The sequence below is a fragment of the Garra rufa genome, chromosome 12 (assembly GCF_049309525.1).
Source record: "Garra rufa chromosome 12, GarRuf1.0, whole genome shotgun sequence".
NCBI lineage: Eukaryota > Metazoa > Chordata > Actinopteri > Cypriniformes > Cyprinidae > Garra > Garra rufa.
The window spans coordinates 5,890,727-5,909,301 of record NC_133372.1 but is presented as its reverse complement, the minus strand read 5'-3'; the positions used below and the strand labels follow the sequence as shown (position 1 = coordinate 5,909,301).

Sequence of the window (18,575 nt, the reverse complement as noted above, 5' to 3'; positions counted from 1 at the left end):
TTTCCCAGAAGACAAAATAAGCTAAATTGACCTCTTAATGCATGTTATTTCTCTCTGGAGCATCAGTGATTGTTTGAACCTTCAGTAATGATTGCATATGAGCTGTCCTCAGTGTGAAAAGATGGATCTCAAAACCATACAGTCATTGTTAGAAAGTGTTCAAATACACAAAAAAGCTGGAAACCCAAAGAATTTGTGGGACCTGGAGGATTTTTCTGAAGAACAGCAGACAGTTTAACTGTTCAGGACAAACAAGAGACTCATGAACAACTATCACTAAATAAAATTCCCCAAAAACACAGCTGTGGATCATTCAGGTAACACAGTATTAAGAATCAAGGGGGTGTAAACTTTTGAACAGGGTCATTTTTATAAATTCAACTATTATTTTCTCTTGTGGACTAAATGTAAATCTCTTTCATGTGAAATGTATGATCCCTCTTATTTTGGTCAAATAATTCAGATTCTGAAAGGGGGATGTCAACTTTTGACCTCAACTTTACAAATTATTATTCACTTAAAAAATATGTCAGAGTGACTTTTAAACAGGGCTTTAATGATAAATCTTCACGTATAACAAAGCAGTTTCTCTGTACAGATCAAGGAGACATTTAAAACAATCTCTTACAATTTGTCGTACCTGGAAAGTGCAAAAAAATACAATTCATAAACAGAAATAAAATTCATGCTGTACATTTTCATACTGGATTCATAAATAAGCACAGATTTACACACACATACATTAGTGACGGCAAAAATAAAAGCAGCTCAGTAAGTCACAGGTCTGATATGACGGAGGAGTCACTGCTGAAGTTTGTCTGGTTCCTAAAGAAACCAATGCTGTCCACAGGGGTCACAAAAGGTCATGCTGTAGAGTTCAGATCATAGAGTCTAACTTGCATGACGACAGATTAAAAAAAAGGCACTCCATTCATTTAATTAAACAAAGAAAAACAGATATACATACAGATATGTGAATAAAAACAGCCACCTCTGGAATCTCTGATTTGTAAAATAAAAAATGGCATTGAGAGTCTAAAAACATTGAAGAAATGTAAAGAAATCAAAGCTTTAAATCTCTTGGTATAACTTATTTCCAAACCACCAGCAGATGCAGGGAGCACTTTGTGACAGAAAACGAAACATAACTCGCTCCGATTCCGACTTCAAATCTAAACTTCAGCACCATCGCAAACTAAAGCACATATATGGAAGAACATACAACACACAAGACAAAATGAACATCCTGATAAAGACATCTGCATTTTGGTATTAGTATCTTCATTAACATTAACATCTTCATATTACTGACTTAGAAGTTTTAAAACAACCGTCCTTAGTAAAGGAATGAATGTCGTCACTCAGAAAGACATGTGTACGAAAATGAGAACTAAACTAACTAAACCCTGACTAAAAAACAGCATGGTAATGATAGCTTCCAGCCAAATGCCTGTTATTATCACTATGCAAAAAGCTTAATTCGTTTCATACAAACATGAATATAATAAAGGTATTTTGCCAGAAGCTATGATTACTGTGGTGCATTCTTGTAATGGAAACATGCACATCTCCAGCCTAAGATGAAGAAATAAACTGCAAATGGAGCAATAATTCAGAATTCTCTAGAAGTTTACCTGCATAGTAAACGAAGACTGCATGGCTTAGAAATATAAAAGAGGAGGGGAAACAGCATCTCACCTGACTATCAAACTATGCTGCATTGGTTCTAGCTGTCCCACGGTACGCAAGTACCTCCTCTATGTAGTGCTCAGTTTGGATTCTAGGAAGACTGCGGAGCATCGTTTAGCCAGTGGAATGCTTCAATAAGCGTTCATTGAACTGTATTGCTTACTGTCGTGTCTCACAAAGCCCTTCCAAACTTCTCCCCTTTGTATTTGTAGTGTTTTATCAAACAAAAACCTTCAGATCTGTAGAATGGCTACATCAACGACAAATTGAAATCTTGCATTCTTCATTAAAATAACTACATCACGATTCAAGTAATGAATGACAACATTCAACAATTACGCACAATAAAAATCAGCGTTTGCACCCCACACATGTCAGTTTTGCTATAAAAGGTGTTGGTCTGTTGAAACAGAATATGTTATATGTATTGTGAATTACACTGGTGTAAATTATCACCCACTTTTCGAGGTCTGTGCAAATAAATAATGCCTGTGTCCACTATGAAAGTCTGGTCAAGTATGTCAAGGCCACTAAAGAAACGAATGAATAACTGGACACCTACTGAACACATTGTGAACGTAGACATGACAAAAACAACTGATGATGAATGATAACTGTGTTAATGGTGGAAAACGACAGAGAGGGCGGGTTCAGGGAGGGTTTTCACAGAATTCACACACGCAGTTAGATGGTGCCCGCACCAGTCCAACTGCACATCTACACCAACACGAGGGAACACGCATTTGTTTGGCTCAACACATGCACACACACACACAGATTTGCATACAGGTGATATTAAGTCCTTCATATTGTTTCAGTAAGAGGAGAGAGCCATCCTCCAAACTGAAACAATGGATTTGGATGATTGACAGGGCAGTGGGCCAATCAGGGGGCGGGATCAGGGCTGCTCATGGGTGTGATACTCTGTTTCTCCAGACGAGATCTGAGTGAGACGCTTACTGGAGCCCCAGAGTTTCCTCGTAATCTGGCCAGAACGCATCTGAGGAATGGAGAGGAGAGGAGAGGAGAGGAGAGGGAAGTGAAGGATAAAAGTAAAGGAGGTGAACAGTGAAGGGGAAAAATAGATGATCGATGAGTGCACGTGAGATCATCTGTGCTGGATTCATTTTGAGGTTAGTGCAAAATCAAAATGTGCATTTCAAGTGAGGTAACTCAAAAAAGAAGATGAGATAAGGAAATGATAACACCGCCCTGCATCATGTTTGCTGAATGAAATACAATACTCATTTCTTACTTATTTTGGGCTGCTGATTGCAAAAAACAGTGAATTTTTTGTCTTTCTCAAAAAAATTTGCATTTTGTAGCACTTTTGCTTTTGACTTTACCATTTGCAAGGTGAAGAAGTGATGCATTGTGCCCTAAAAAAATGCCACAAAGACATATTTCACATTTTCCACTCACTCGAGCCAGGTTGCAATTATTTGTTCAATTCTCAGCCAATTTTCACATTACCGAGTTTTAAGTCAGAATTGGGATACAAATCTTAATTTTTTTCGCAGTACTCACAATTGTGAGAGTTTATATCTCTCAATTCTGCCTTTTTTCTCGCAATTCCGACTTTTTTCCAGAATTGTGAGATATAAACTTGAAATTTTAAGTCATAATGTCAGAATTGCAAGATATGAAGTCACAATTGTGAGTTTATATCTTTCAATTCTGAATGTTTTTCTCACAATTCTGACTTTTTTTTAAATTGCGAGACATGAAGTTACAATTCTTAATTTTTTCTCAGAACTCACAATTGTGAGATTACATCTCTCAATTCTGAATGTTTTTCTTGCAATTCTGACTTTTTTCTCAGAATTGTGAGATATAAACTCGAAAAAGTCATAACGTCAGAATTGCAAGATATGAAGTCACAATTTGTATTTTTTTTAGGGCTGTCAAACAATTAATCACGATTAATCACGATTAATCACATCCAATAGCGACTTTATAACTCACAAGTCCGAGTTTATATCTCACAATTCTAAGAAAAAAGTCAGATTTGCAATTAGTATCATGCAATTCTGAGAAAAAAAAGCCTGGATTGCGAGACGTAAACTCACAATTGCATGATAAAAAGTCACAATTATCTTTTCTATTTATTATTCAGTGGCGGAAACAGACTTCCATAGTTTTACTACATCCAAACAGTGACAGAAAATTACAAATTTTGTGAGCAAAGCTTATTTTGTAAAGTTCTTTAACATTAAATGGAGTATTTGAACATATTCCACTGGTTTCCAGATTGTAATTGAAATAATACATTTTGAACACTTCTTTTGTCATTTAACTCAAAGCCTTTGAGACTTAACTGGGTTAAGCATTATTTTGGTACATTAATTAAAGCTGATAAATATATAATTTGAAAAATACTTATTCTTATTTTATGAAAAAACCTTACTTAATGGAAAGTTGTTACAGCTATTTTTAAACTCAAATTACTTTTTTTTTTTTTTGCAAATCAGCAGAATTGTTTTTTAAGATGCAGGGCTGTGTAATTGTATGTACTGACTATGTGTGTATACAAACCCCGTAAGTCTGAACTGACACCTTAGGCCAGAAACATGCTCTACTCAAGTAAAAACACAAATGCTTGGAAGAAAGGTGCGACAGACTGAAAGTGGCAAATTCCATTTTTCTGAGGAAGAGACTACATTCACCTTGACTAATCTCAGAACTCAAGGGGGCGATAGGATTTATATCAAATGATGTGCAATAATTTAAGAAAATAGCTATACGATTAACTTTGATGTGCTCAGAAAGAGTAAAGAGACTGTAGAAGTAGTCAGTTCATGCTAATATCCATTAAAGCACCCCTTATGGCCATAGAAAAAGACAATAAGCATGGTATTTAAAAATTGAAATGTCAATATAAAGTTAATAGTACTAATAATAATCTGGCTTCAGTTACTTTACATTTCGGAAAAACACTAATGTGTGAAATTGAGCTTGCGTAGCTACAAGAGTGTGTACTTGTGTAGAGTATGTTTCAGGGCTGTATTTTCCATATTCATCTAATGTAGAAGCCCAAATGCTACTATTTGAGCTAGTGATATTTAGGAGAAAATCCTTGAGAACGCTTTGCATTGTTTGGAATATATAAAAAAAAAAAATAGCTTCAGTGTTTGGCATCAATACCTGTGCATTCAGTCATAAATACTCTCTGTAGAGAAAAAAATACATCAAAACCCTCCTCTAATGACTTCAGTTTTACAGTTATTCTAGAATGAGTGAGATGCTACGAGTTATTTATGATTACTATCGTTATTATCCTATTGTTATATCATATTATTCCTAGCAATGTTAGTAGTATCATGAGGTGGTGTTTTGGTTAGGTTACAACTCCAACTGTTAAGAGAAATATGAAACCAACAGCAAACCTATCCAAAAACATTAACTCTTCACACAATTACCACTGATTACACAACAAATGCTCAAGATAAAAATCCTTGGCAACAGTTCCAATGCATTGTTATGTTATTACGATGTATTATGTGATCAATTGATAATTTGGGGACAAGTTTGCTAAAAAGTTAGTTAAATCTGGCACTACTACTTTGGGCATGTTTTCAAAAAAAATAAATGATTAATAAGTAAATAAATAATTATTTTTTAAATCTATTCTTTTATAGGAAGAGTTATGATTTTTTTTCCGATAGCTTAGGTCAGGAGTTCTCAACTCTGGCCCTCGAGGTCCATTTTCCTGCAGAGTTTAGCTCCAACCCTAATCAAACACACCTGAACAAGCTAATCAAGCTCTTCATCATTACTAGAAAGTTAAAGGCAGGTGAGTTTGACCAAGGTTGGAGGTAAACTCTGCAGGAAAGTGGACCTCTAGGGCCAGAGTTGAGAACCTCTGGCTTAGGTAAACATGTACTTTATGTATCTGAACTTGACTTGAATATTTCTCTCAGATGATGTCAGGGCTGAACGTATTCTGGTCTCTGAGATGCAGCAGGCGTGCGGGCGATCGCACACGCAGCGTGTTCATGAGAGGCGAGCCCTCCATCCTCTGGGTGATGTAGTTCCTGAAGGAGTTTTTTACCTCTGCGGGTTTCCCGACGCCCACCACGATCAGTTTGCCATCATTGAGTCCCACCAGCACATGAGATTGCTCCTTGGTCACAGACACGCACCGGATGGGCACCCGCATCGCCATCGGCGAAACGCACAAAGCCAAACTGCCACGGTAAACGGGAGAGAGGATGTGTTATGATCAAGTTCAAGAAAAAAAACTATTGCACTTGCTTACAATCCAAACAGTAACAAAACAGTTTCAGGTCCCCATTTGCTTCCATTTTTTTTGTTTCATTTATTAACACTCTTTAAAATATCTTCTTTTGTGTTCAGCAGATGAAAGATAGTCATATAGCTTTGATGGTGAGTAAATGATGACAGTGTCCAATTTTGGGTGAACTATACCTTTAATTGAGTGCTAAAGTCTCATTAAGTTTCCATATATGGGAACAGATTTAATGCTAACTTTAACTCTACTAAAAATCAGCATATTCAAATGATTTCTGAAGGATAATTTGAAAATGAAGACTGAAGTAATGATGCTGAAAATTCAGTTTTGATCACAGGAATAAATTACAATTTGAAAATATATTAGAATATAAAACAGTTATTTAAAATTGTAAAATTGTAAGTGATTTTACTATATTTTTGAGCACATAAATGCAGCTTTGGTGAGCATGAGAGACTATACATAACTATAGATAGACAGAACGATAGTTAGAATGAACAACTGAACGATAGATAGAACGATAGAACTATAGATAAATAGAATGATAGAAAGAATGATAGAACGAATGACAGAATGATAGAATGACAGATAGAACGAATGATAAATGATAGATAGAACGAATGAACAATTCATAGGTAGAGAAACAGATAGATAGATAGATACAGATAGACAGATAGATAGACAGATAGCAAACGAATGAACAAATGAACTATAGAACAATAGATAGAACAACAGAAAGAACAAACAATGGATAGAAGGAACAAACAATGGATAGAACGAATGAACTAATGAACGATAGAATGATAAAAAGAACGATAGAACAATAGATAGACAGAACGATAGATAGAACGATAGAACAATAGATAGAACGATAGATATAACGATAGATATAACGATAGATAGAACGATAGACAGAACGATAGACAGAACGATAGACAGAACGATAGATAGAACGATAGATAGAACGATAGATAGAACGATATAACGATAGATAGAACGATAGAACGATATAACGATAGAACGATATAACGATAGATAGAACAATAGAACGATAGAAAGATAGAACGATATAACGATAGATATAACGATAGATATAACGATATAACGATAGATAGAACGATAGATATAACGATAGATAGAACGATAGATAGATATAACGATAGATATAACGATAGATATAACGATAGATATAACGATAGATAGAACGATAGACAGAACGATAGACAGAACGATAGATAGAACGATAGAACGATAGATATAACGATAGATAGAACGATAGACAGAACGATAGACAGAACGATAGATAGAACGATAGAACGATAGATAGAACGATAGATAGAACGATAGATAGAACGATAGATAGAACGATATAACGATAGATAGAACGATAGAACGATATAACGATAGAACGATATAACGATAGATAGAACAATAGAACGATAGAAAGATAGAACGATATAACGATAGATATAACGATAGATATAACGATAGATATAACGATATAACGATAGATAGAACGATAGATATAACGATAGATATAACGATAGATAGAACGATAGATAGAACGATAGATATAACGATAGATAGAACGATAGATAGAACGATAGAATGATAGAACGATAGAACGATATAACGATAGATAGAACGATAGATAGAACGATAGATATAACGATAGATAGAACGATAGATATAACGATAGATATAACGATAGATAGAACGATAGATATAACGATAGATATAACGATAGATATAACGATAGATATAACGATAGATATAACGATAGATAGAACGATATAACAGATAGATAGTTAGACAGACAGACAGACAGACAGACAGACAGATAGATAGCATCCTTCAATGCAAACACTTTATCATTCGCAAGGCAGACATTGTCATAATAACACTCCAGAGTCATTACTTTCTTCTTGTTTTAGAAAGCTGATGCATGATGTAACATGAAAAAGCAGCAGATTATGGTTTACCTGTACAGATCTCTGACAGACAGGAACCCCTGTTCGCTGCCAATGATGACATGTTCTCCTGAAACACACATGTCTGTCACCTGCTCCTTCAGAGGAGCGCTACACAGGTGTTTCCCATTCACAGAGTACAGGTGCAGGGCGTTCTTATCCTGAACACACACAAAAGGGGAATCAGTTTACATGGGCACAGAAATGTGTGTGGAGAAGGGGAACTGGGTGTGTTTGATACCTTCAGTGTGGCTTTGCTCTCTACACAGGTGTGCACCACTAGATGTCCCTCCCAGGACACAGCCAGGTGCATGATGGACATGGGCAGAGAGCTCTCACACGGCGGCCTCAGACAGCGCATGTACTGACCCCGCCGAACAGTGTGAATGATCACCGTCCCATCCTGTGACACACACAAACTGCTCTTTACATTTTTGTATGACCTTCTACTCCCTGATAAAGTTACAGTTCAAACATCTTCCACTTCCAGAACAAAAATGTACAGATAATTTACTCACCCCCTTGTCATCCAAAATGTGTATGTCTTTCTTTCTTCAGTCATAAAGAAATTATGTTTTTCGAGGAAAACATTTCTATGATGCCCCCCGATTTTGAACTTCAAAAATGCAGAATAAATGCAGCTTTAAAGCGCTCTAAACAATCCCAGATGAGGAAGAAGGGTCTTATCACTTATGTTTTTTTTTTAAATTACAATTTATAGACTTTTTAAGCTCAATTGCTCTTCTTGTCTAGCTCTAAGTATTCTAGTTCAAGACAGTGAGGGTATGTCAAAAAAACTCCCATCTCATTTTTTTCTCCAACTTCAAAATTGTCCTACCTCACTGCAGAAGTACAGTCCCAGTTTTTACAAAGTGAACATGCAAAGAAGATCAAACGGCCTTTACAAAAAAAGGTAAAACTGATGATTTTGAAGTTGGAGAAGAAAATAAGATGGGAGTTTTCAACCTACACTAACTGTCTTGAACAGGAATACACAGAGTTTACACAGAGCTAGACAAGACAAACCTTTAAGGTAAAAAGTATATAAATATATTTTTAAAGAAAATAACCCATCATTTCGCTAGATAAGACCCTTCTTCCTCGTCTGGGATTGTTCAGAGTCCTTTGAAGCTGCATTTAAACTGCATTTTGGAAGTTCAAACTTGGGGACACCATTGAAGTCCACTATATGGAGAGAAATCCTGAAATGTTTTCCTCAAACAACAATTTCTTTCTGACTGAAGAGACACATGAACATCTTGGATGACAAGGGAGTGAGTAAATTATCTGTACATTTTTGTTCTGGAAGTGAACTTAACCTTTAAGTATTTGTTTTGTATTATGATCGGCTGAGCCTTTCTCATTAGAAATGAGGCACAATGCCAGTGTCAATTGCTGAATACTAAACAGGAGTGAGCAGTACACATTGTTTTTGAGTGATTCTGTGAGAGATGATTCTCACCCGTGATCCAGAGACTGCCATGTCCAATTCTGTACTGATAGACACACTCACAACTTCATCTGTGTGTCCGTACAACACCTGCACCGGCTTATGGGACAGACCCACCGGAGCTCCTCCCTACAAAAACAGAATAAGTTAAGCTTACTTCCAAACACTGCAGAAGAAATACAAACCTCTTCTTTATATAATTCCAGAATAAAAACGTTTCTTCATTATATTATGTAACACAAGTGAAGAAGTATTTTCCAAAAGAGCATTACCAATCACATTTGCATTACATTTAGCAGACACTTTTATCCAAAGCGACTTACAAATTAAGACAATAGAAGCAATCAAAAACAACAAAAGACCAATAATATGAAAATTCTTGGTTACTGTAATTCACAATACATAGCAAGTGTTTTTTTTTAATTTAATACAAATAAATATAAAGAAAACAAGCCAAAAGAACAGAAAAAAATATAGAGAATGCCAGTGTTAGGGGGTTATTTTTTATTAATAAATATAAAGAAAACAAGTTGAAAAAATAGAAAAAGAATAGAGAACACTAGTGTTAGAGGATTTTTTTTAAAAATAAATATAAAGAAAACAATCCGAAAGAATAGAAAAAGTATAGAGAATTCTAATGTTAAAGGTTTCTTTTTTAAATAAATAAATATAAAGAAAAAGCCAAAATAATAGAAAAAGAATAGAGAACGCTAGTGTTAAGAGTTTTTTTTTAATAAATATAAAGAAAACAAGCTGAAAGAATAGAAAAAGTATAAAGAATGCTAGTGTTAGAGGATTTTTTTTATAAATATAAAGAAAACAAGCCAAAAGAATAGAAAAAGACTAGAAAATGCTAGTGTTAGAGGGTTATTTTTCTAATAAAAAAAAAAAAAAAAACAAGTCAAAAGAATAGAAAAAGTGTAGAGAATGCTAGTGTTAGAGTAGGGCTGGGCGATTAATCGAAAAATAATCGAAATCGACATTCAGAACCTATAATCGTTAAAATTTTTCCAGGAAGATTATTTCAATTACTTTCCCTTTAAAAAACACAAGCGCTCCGTTACGTTATTCCGCCGACATGTCGATGGAGAGCTTAAACAGTATTTATACAGTAAAAAGTATTTACAGGATATACAAGGGTAATTTTATTTAGAGGAGATACTGCTTATTTTCTACTTTTAATATGAAAAACATTGAAAATTATTTATTTTGTTTCCAATAGTGCAAGTTATTTATTTTCACTAATTTAAGAAAAATGTGACTTTTCGTTTTAAGCAATGCTTGCTTTAATTTCAGTTGTTCAACACTGATGTTCAATTAATAATCATAGATCAATTTCAATTATTTCAATTATTTTAAAATCAAGTAATGCACCCTTCATCCAAAAATCTCTCGCTTGTAATATGTGAACATATTTACTGTACAAAACTTGTCAGTGAACTATGAGGGCAAAAAAATAATTATTATATAAATATAATTAAATATAATTTTATTAATAAATAAAATAATCGTTCATTAATCGTAATCGGGTTAAAATGTTCAATTAATCGAGATTTTGATTCTAAGCCAAATTGCCCAGCCCTATGTTAGAGGGTTCTTTTTTAAAATAAATAAATATAAAAAAACAAGTCAAAAGAATAGAGAATGCAAGTGTTATAGGGTCATTTTTAAAAAAGAAAAAGAAAACAAGCATAATTTATTATTTTCTAATTTATAATTATAATATAATTTTAAATATTCAAATTAATTTTTCTTAATGCTAATTAATGAGTCACATCCATTCAAAAATCTGGGTCAGTAAGATGCACTAAATTGTCTAAAATTTACATTCATGTTACTAAACAGTTCCATTTCAAATGCTGTTCTTTTCAACTTTGAATTAATCAACAAATCCTGAACTATATGAATTATATTTTCTACAAAACTATGTTTTTTCTCTTCAGCAGCAGAATGCTTTCTAAAGGATCATATGGCATTAAAGACAGGGGTAATGATGCTGAAAATTTAGCTTTGCATCACAGGAATAAATTACATTTTGAAAGATACTAACATAGAAAACAACTGTTTTAAATTCTAATATTATTTCACAATTTTACTGCTTTTACTGAATTAAATAATTGCAGCCTTGGTGAGAAAAAGAGACTTATTTCAAAAACATAAAAAAACCTTACCGAACCCAAACTTTTACAATAAAGTCATGACTGCGAATAAAAATGTACTTCATATTTAAGAATAAACCACTTAAGACAGGAATAATGATGCTGAAAATTCTGTGTTGCGTCACAGGAATAAATTACTTTTTATTAGATACTGACCAAAAAAAAACAGCTGTTTTAAATTATAATATTATTTCACAATTTTACTGCTTTTACAATACTAAATAAATGCAGCCTTGGTGAGAAAAAGATATTTCTTTCTAAAACATAAAAAAAAAACTTACCGAACCCAAACTTTTGAACAGCAGTGTATCATTATATAGAATAAAGTCATGACTGCGAATGAAAATGTACTTCATATTTAAGAATAAACCACTTAAGACAGGAATAATGATGCTGAAAATTCTGTGTTGCATCACAGGAATAAATTACTTTTTATTAGATACTGACCAAAAAAAACAGCTGTTTTAAATTATAATATTATTTCACAATTTTACTGCTTTTACAATACTAAATAAATGCAGCCTTGGTGAGAAAAAGATATTTCTTTCTAAAACATAAAAAAAAAACCTTACCGAACCCAAACTTTTGAACAGCAGTGTATCATTATATAGAATAAAGTCATGACTGCGAATGAAAATGTACTTCATATTTAAGAATAAACCACTTAAGACAGGAATAATGAAGCTGAAAATTCTGTGTTGCATCACAGGAATAAATTACATTTTAAAAGATACTGACATAGAAAACAGCTGTTTTAAATTAGAATATTATTTCACAATTTTACTGCTTTTACAATACTAAATAAATGCAGCCTTGGTGAGAAAAAGATATTTCTTTCCAAAACATAAAAAAAAAACCTTACCGAACTCAAACTTTTGAACAGCAGTGTATCAATATATAGAATAAAGTCATGATTGCGACATGAAAATGTACTTCATATTTAAAGGATAACCAATTAAAGCAAGTCATTTGAAGACAACCAATCAGAACATACCTGCTGTAGCACTTGCCACACCATACAGGTTGTGTCTCTAGAGCCAGAGATCAGGTGAATCCCAAAGTGATCTGTGGCCAGACATGTTACGATGTCTGCCGAGACAAAAAAAAAAAAAAAAAAAAAAAGACACAAATTAATTATAGTACAGTTATAGAACATAGAGTACAGTACATACTGGACGTGCCTATTCATGAGAAAGAAAGAAAATAAGAAAAAAAAAGAAAAGCCGCAGAGGAAAGGCATGAGAATCAGCTTCCTTTACCCATGTGGCGAATATGCTGCCCCACTGTTTTGCCCTTGACGAGTGACGTTACTCTCAGGCTGTTGTCCCAGTGGCCTCCACTGAAGAGCAACTTCCCGTCATGAGACACAACAAAAAGGTGAGCAGTGACTTCCACCCCTGGAGAGAACGGCCCTGCTAGAAACCTCTGAGTCCTACAGAGAGAGAAAGAGTGTGTTGGTTATGTTAAAGGCAGCTACCAACAGAATATTAGGATGTTAACCGTCAGAGAGACTTACTTTACACCTGCTACGGTGGGGTCTTTGATGAAGGTGAAATAGTTGGAAATGTTCTTGTCGTAGGGCAGCCAGCCGTGAGTTCCCATCAAGCAGTTCTGGCTCAGAGTTACCTTTATAAACCAAAAACACATTGTTTATGAGGGTATCGTAACAGCTAGAAACTTAAGAGGGCATTAAAGACAATGTAGAATGGCTTTTGTAATGCATTTATTAGTAATTTATGAATTATTCACATTCACGCTATTATTGTATAAATGAACTTTTTGAAACTATTTTATTTATTTTAAAGTTATATAAACATTTTTATTTTATATAATTTTATATTTATATATTTTATTTACACTGTGTACTTACAAATTATGCACAATAAGACAAGTGACAAAAAAAAAGAAAAAACTAGTTAGGGCGATCAGAATTTACCACTTTTTCCACTTGGCTATAAAATAAATTCATTCTTATATAAAAAAAAAAAAGTATTTATTTATTACACATTATTAAACATTACTTAATATTTTCAATTAGTTTTTATATTTTTAGTTTTTAGAATTGATAAAATATATATATAGATAATATGTGCATATTTCTGATTCTAATTCATTTTTATTTCAGTTTTAGTACTTCAATTTATTTTATTTCAGTAATTTGTCAAGGCAACATCTTATTTGTATTGTTTTATTGGTTTTTAAAAATATATTTAAAATAATATACACATATTTCAATTTAGAATTATTTAAGTTTTAATCATTTTAGTACTTCAATTTATTTCATTTCAGCAACATTTTTTATTTTTATTGCTTTTATAAGATTTCATTGAACATTTATAGTCAGAACTATTTTATTTATTTTAAAGTTAAATAAATATTATTATTTTAGATCATTTTATATTGTTATTTTTTACACTGCGCACTTACTAATTGTGCACAATAAGACCAGTGAAAAAAAAAAACTTGTTAGGGTGATCAGAATTTACCATGTATCATGCTTATAAAAATATTTAAAAAAAAATATTTTTATTATTTATTTATTACACATTATTCATTTAATATTTTGAATTAGCTTTATAATTTCAGTTTTTAATATTGATTTCAGTTGTATTCATTTTGTTAAGGTTTTTAAAATATATTTAAAAATACATATATAAATAATATATACATATTTCTATTTAGAATTATTTTTATCAATTTATTTTAATTTCAGTCATTTTCCAAAGCAACAAGTTTTTCCTAGTATTTCCATCTAATATTTATATTTTATTTTTACATAAAAAATAAGAAAAAACGTAATAAAACCACGTATTGTGCTCATAAGAAAAAATATTAATTTATTTATTCATTTTACTTATTAATTATTAAAATATTTATTTTTAAAAAATGATTTCAAATTTGTATAATGTATTACAATATGGACAGGGACATTAAAAAAAAATGATCAGGACCCCAATACTATCATAATCATTTATGACATGGCTGCTTCTTTAAAAAAAAAATTTAAACTGAAATTTATTTATTAATTTAAATTTATCTTTTTTTTTTTTTTTTCAATTATTATATCAAATTAATTTCAATGTACAATGTAATTATATTATCAATCAATGCACACTAATTGATTGTGCACACCAGACCAGGTTCATTAATAAAAATAAAAAACTATTCTGATGTCAAGTGTCCTTAACCTGTCTGTAACTAATCAAACCCAGACTTACCAGAGTATCTGGACTCCCCTGTGAGATAAATGAATGTGATTGGTTCTTAGGGACAACGGCTTTAACCAGCGGCACATTATCACTGATGCCCTAAAATACAGAGAGGAAACTCCATCAGTCCACATCTGTCACAACATCTGTACAAACACATAAACTAGAGCTAATGCACTCACCTCAATGAAGAAGGATTTGAGTTCAGTGAGGTGCTCGAATATGTTGAGAGGACAGGAGTCCACACGAGATCTCCTCTTCTCCAGCTCCTCCAGAGAGAGACGTACGGGATGGGGCTCCTAAACACACATTAACACACAAAATCTTATCAAATAACACATACTCGGTCATGTTTATGTCATCTTATGATCTTTATTTGAGCTTCTTATTACCTTCAGTAACTGGCATGGTGTCTGTCCAAAATTACTGATCATGCCTTCTAGAGCCTTCCTCTCCTTCTCATCTGTGATGGCGTCCAGATCAACAGCCCCTAAAACAACCACAGACCGTTTCATTTTGCTGCATTTAAATGAACATAAACACTATTTGCACTATAAACGCAATCATAACGTTATTATGGGAAAATAAACTCAACAGGGTGAAAAGACTGACTGAGATCTTGTTTTATTACCAAATAAATAAATACTAGGCATAAAATACTGTAATGGTTTTGAACTTTCATTACATGAGAACTTAAAACAGTTGTTTTAGTATTATTATAATATTTTTTCAATATTTTACAGTTTGATTTTTATATTTTCACTTTATATTTTATTTTCATTTTTTTTGTTTGAGTTTAAGTAATTTGACACAGATTTAGGATATTTTTTCTATTCAGCTTTATTTTATTTTAGACTTTAGTACTACTTTAGTACTGCCAATAAATTTTTTTTTCTTTTATTTCAGCTTTATTTCATTTAACAAATATTTTGTTTAGAATCCGCTAATCATTTTAGTTTAAATATTTATTTTATTTATGTTAATATTATTATTATTTATAACATTATTATGTGTACTAAAAGAAATAATTTTAGTTTATAATAAAAACACTAGTTTACAGGACATTATACTACAATATTTAACAACTGAAATAAATGTTTTTATTTTATTTCAGATTTAGATTTAGTAACTTTAGTACAACTTCAGTACTGACAAAGCATCATTTTCTTTTTTTTAAGTTTTCATTTTGAATTTAAGATATAGGTTATTTCAGCTTTATTTCAATTAACAAATAATGTGTTTATAATTTATGTTAAGAATTTTAGTTTACAGTAAAAACACTAGTTTAAAGTGCATTATACCACAATATGTACCTACTCAAACAGATTTGATTTGATTTTAGATTAAGTTTTAGTGACTTTAATACAACTTCAGTACGGACAAAGCAACATTTTAAATTTTCTTTTATTTTAAGTGTGGATTTTTCATTTTATATACATTTTATTTCAGCTTTATTTCATTTAACAATGTGTTTATAAATTTGTTACATTTTTAAAATTTCCTTTTTTTAAGTTTGCTTCTTATTTAATATATATTTTATTTCAACTTTATTTCAAACAAAAAATAATGTGTTTAGAATTAGTTAATCATTTTAGTTTAAATGGCACTACATAGAAATTTTTACTTATTAAAATAAACGGTTGTTATTATATTTAAGATTTACTTTAGGTAACTTTAAAACAACTTCAGTACTGCTAAAGAAATATTTCAAATTTTCTCTTTTTGTGTTAACTAATATTTTGTTAACAAAACAGATCTACAAAGTAAAACTTTAAATGTTAGAGGTCTAGCGCAACAATATTTGTTAACAAATGTTATTCAATTATTTGTGAAGTGGCACAGTTTGAAGATCTAGCACAGTAACTGTTGTATTAGTACTTTATTACAATAGATGGATCAATGCAACAACTAAAAAAACAATAGTTTACTGTACATTGTTTAAACATTTTAATAAGCTGTATTAGTAATAAAATTAACTCTTTGTAAAACTCTGTCATACAAAATCTAATTAATGTTGCTCAAGTTTGTTTAGTTGTATGTAGGACTTCATACCTTCATATGTGCAGTAGTAGAAGACATTAAGGGCCTCCACTGCATCCGGGCCCCTCTGTTTATAGCCGAATATCAGATCGATCCATTCATGCAGATGGGCCGACACATACTCCGACTCCTGAACACAGACACACATCATCTACATCAACAAAATGGTCCCACGATATGCTTTCAAACCAGTATTTCTCTAAGGATAGACCTGCGGCCATCAATCATTATGAGAGGAATCTGCCAGAAGGAGACTGGGAAAGACTTTATTGTCGTTCTAGTTTAGTAAACTTTCACAAAACCATTTCTCACAGCTTCAGGCTTTAATAGGACAGAAGTGGCAAAGGAATTGAGAAGAACAGAAACAGATACTAAGAGCGGGCCGCATTCAATTACACATCCCTCCCCGGAGGCTCTCTATTGAGGTTAGTGGAGAAGAGCTGTGATGAGGTCAGCAGAAACAGGCTCACCAGGGCTTTGCGGTGCTTGTAGATGAAATCCTCGGGGGATTTGGCCCATTTAGGCAGGATGACATCATTTACCCTCTCTTTAGAGATCTGCAAGCGACCCAGGTCAAATCCTAAAACAATTAGAGTGAGAATGAGAGTGGAAGAGAAATGAGATGCTTTTGAAGCGTTTGAAACACTGGTTAAACTATTTATTTCTACATTCAATTTTGTAAATATTGCCCGTTTAATGTCATGAATGTACCTGCAAAGTTTCGATACAGAATTTGGAAAGGATTTATAAATTCGTACAACTTTTGTGTTGGGTCGCATTGACTCCATCATTGGTTTCCATGCAATTTGGCAAAAATCAACACTTTGAAAAACAAACAAACAAAAACTAAACAAAATATGAAATACTCAAAACTCAAAGGGGAGACGCTGCAGGCAAAAACTTTTTTTTTTTTTTTTTTCATGCACCTGTCAAGTTTGAGATTTTGGACTTTTTGGTGCTTCATAAAGTGTTCTTTCAGACTAGTGGAACGAAAACACCCAAAAGATACTGTTAGGTGTTTTCTTTTATAGCACTTCATCTATTTGTGCCAATAGATTTCAATTACAATACATATTTTTAAAGGCCGTTTTCAATGTGCAAATAATGACTGCAAAAAATAAATAAATAATTTTTTTAGATTTTTATGTGGGTCAAATCAACCCCTAACACAATAGAAATAAAAAGGGATTATTTCGGTTTCACATATTTTATATTTTTTAGTCCCTTTACAAAAGAGCTTTTCTGTTTTTAACATGAAGCCCACAACACAAAACGTTTACCCAGTTTTTAACACAAAAAAAAACCTATTTCAGCTTAATTGGCAATAATAGCTCAATCAGACTTTAATTCACTCTGCTGATTCTGCTCACCGTTCTGGTTCTCCAAGAACTCTGGGAAGTAAAAGAATTCTGGGATTAGCTCTTTGACATCGTTGGGATTGTCCATGAGGGTTTGCCAGGTAGCAGGAATGGAGTGAAACTGACGGTCAGCACAGTCAAACCTGCCACAGACAGATAAACCAACAACAGACCAACTTTAATCTTATAATGAAAACAGATTATATGAAGATGTGGCAACCCTTTAAAAAAAAATACCATGTGACCCTGGACCACAAAACCAGTCATAAGGGTTAATTTTATAAAATTGAGATTTATACATCATCTGAAAGCTGAATACATTTCTATTGATGTATGAGACAATATTTGGCCGAGATACAACTATTTGAAAATGTAAAATCTAAGGGTGCAAAAAAAAAAAAAAAAAAAAAATCTAAATGTTAAGACAATCGCCTAAAATACTGTGAAA

The 18,575-nt window shown here is 32.4% G+C and overlaps 1 protein-coding gene across 1 annotated transcript in view; it reads right to left on the bottom strand.

Annotated features, from left to right (window-relative positions):
• Positions 1–535: 535 nt before the first annotated feature.
• The window catches only part of LOC141346838 (neurobeachin-like protein 1), an 87,100-nt gene continuing 69,060 nt past the window's right edge, over positions 536–18,575 (bottom strand). Inside the window, exons 44-57 of the mRNA XM_073851796.1 lie at positions 18,140–18,270; positions 17,240–17,349; positions 16,782–16,899; positions 15,122–15,219; positions 14,912–15,028; positions 14,739–14,828; positions 13,037–13,146; positions 12,780–12,952; positions 12,515–12,609; positions 9,374–9,490; positions 8,153–8,314; positions 7,924–8,072; positions 5,741–5,876; positions 536–2,689 (exon numbers count right to left, since the gene is read on the bottom strand). Of these exons, the coding sequence (XP_073707897.1) occupies positions 2,588–2,689; positions 5,741–5,876; positions 7,924–8,072; positions 8,153–8,314; positions 9,374–9,490; positions 12,515–12,609; positions 12,780–12,952; positions 13,037–13,146; positions 14,739–14,828; positions 14,912–15,028; positions 15,122–15,219; positions 16,782–16,899; positions 17,240–17,349; positions 18,140–18,270 (1,708 nt within the window). The 3' untranslated portion in view covers positions 536–2,587. The remainder of the gene's footprint in view (positions 2,690–5,740; positions 5,877–7,923; positions 8,073–8,152; positions 8,315–9,373; positions 9,491–12,514; positions 12,610–12,779; positions 12,953–13,036; positions 13,147–14,738; positions 14,829–14,911; positions 15,029–15,121; positions 15,220–16,781; positions 16,900–17,239; positions 17,350–18,139; positions 18,271–18,575) is intronic.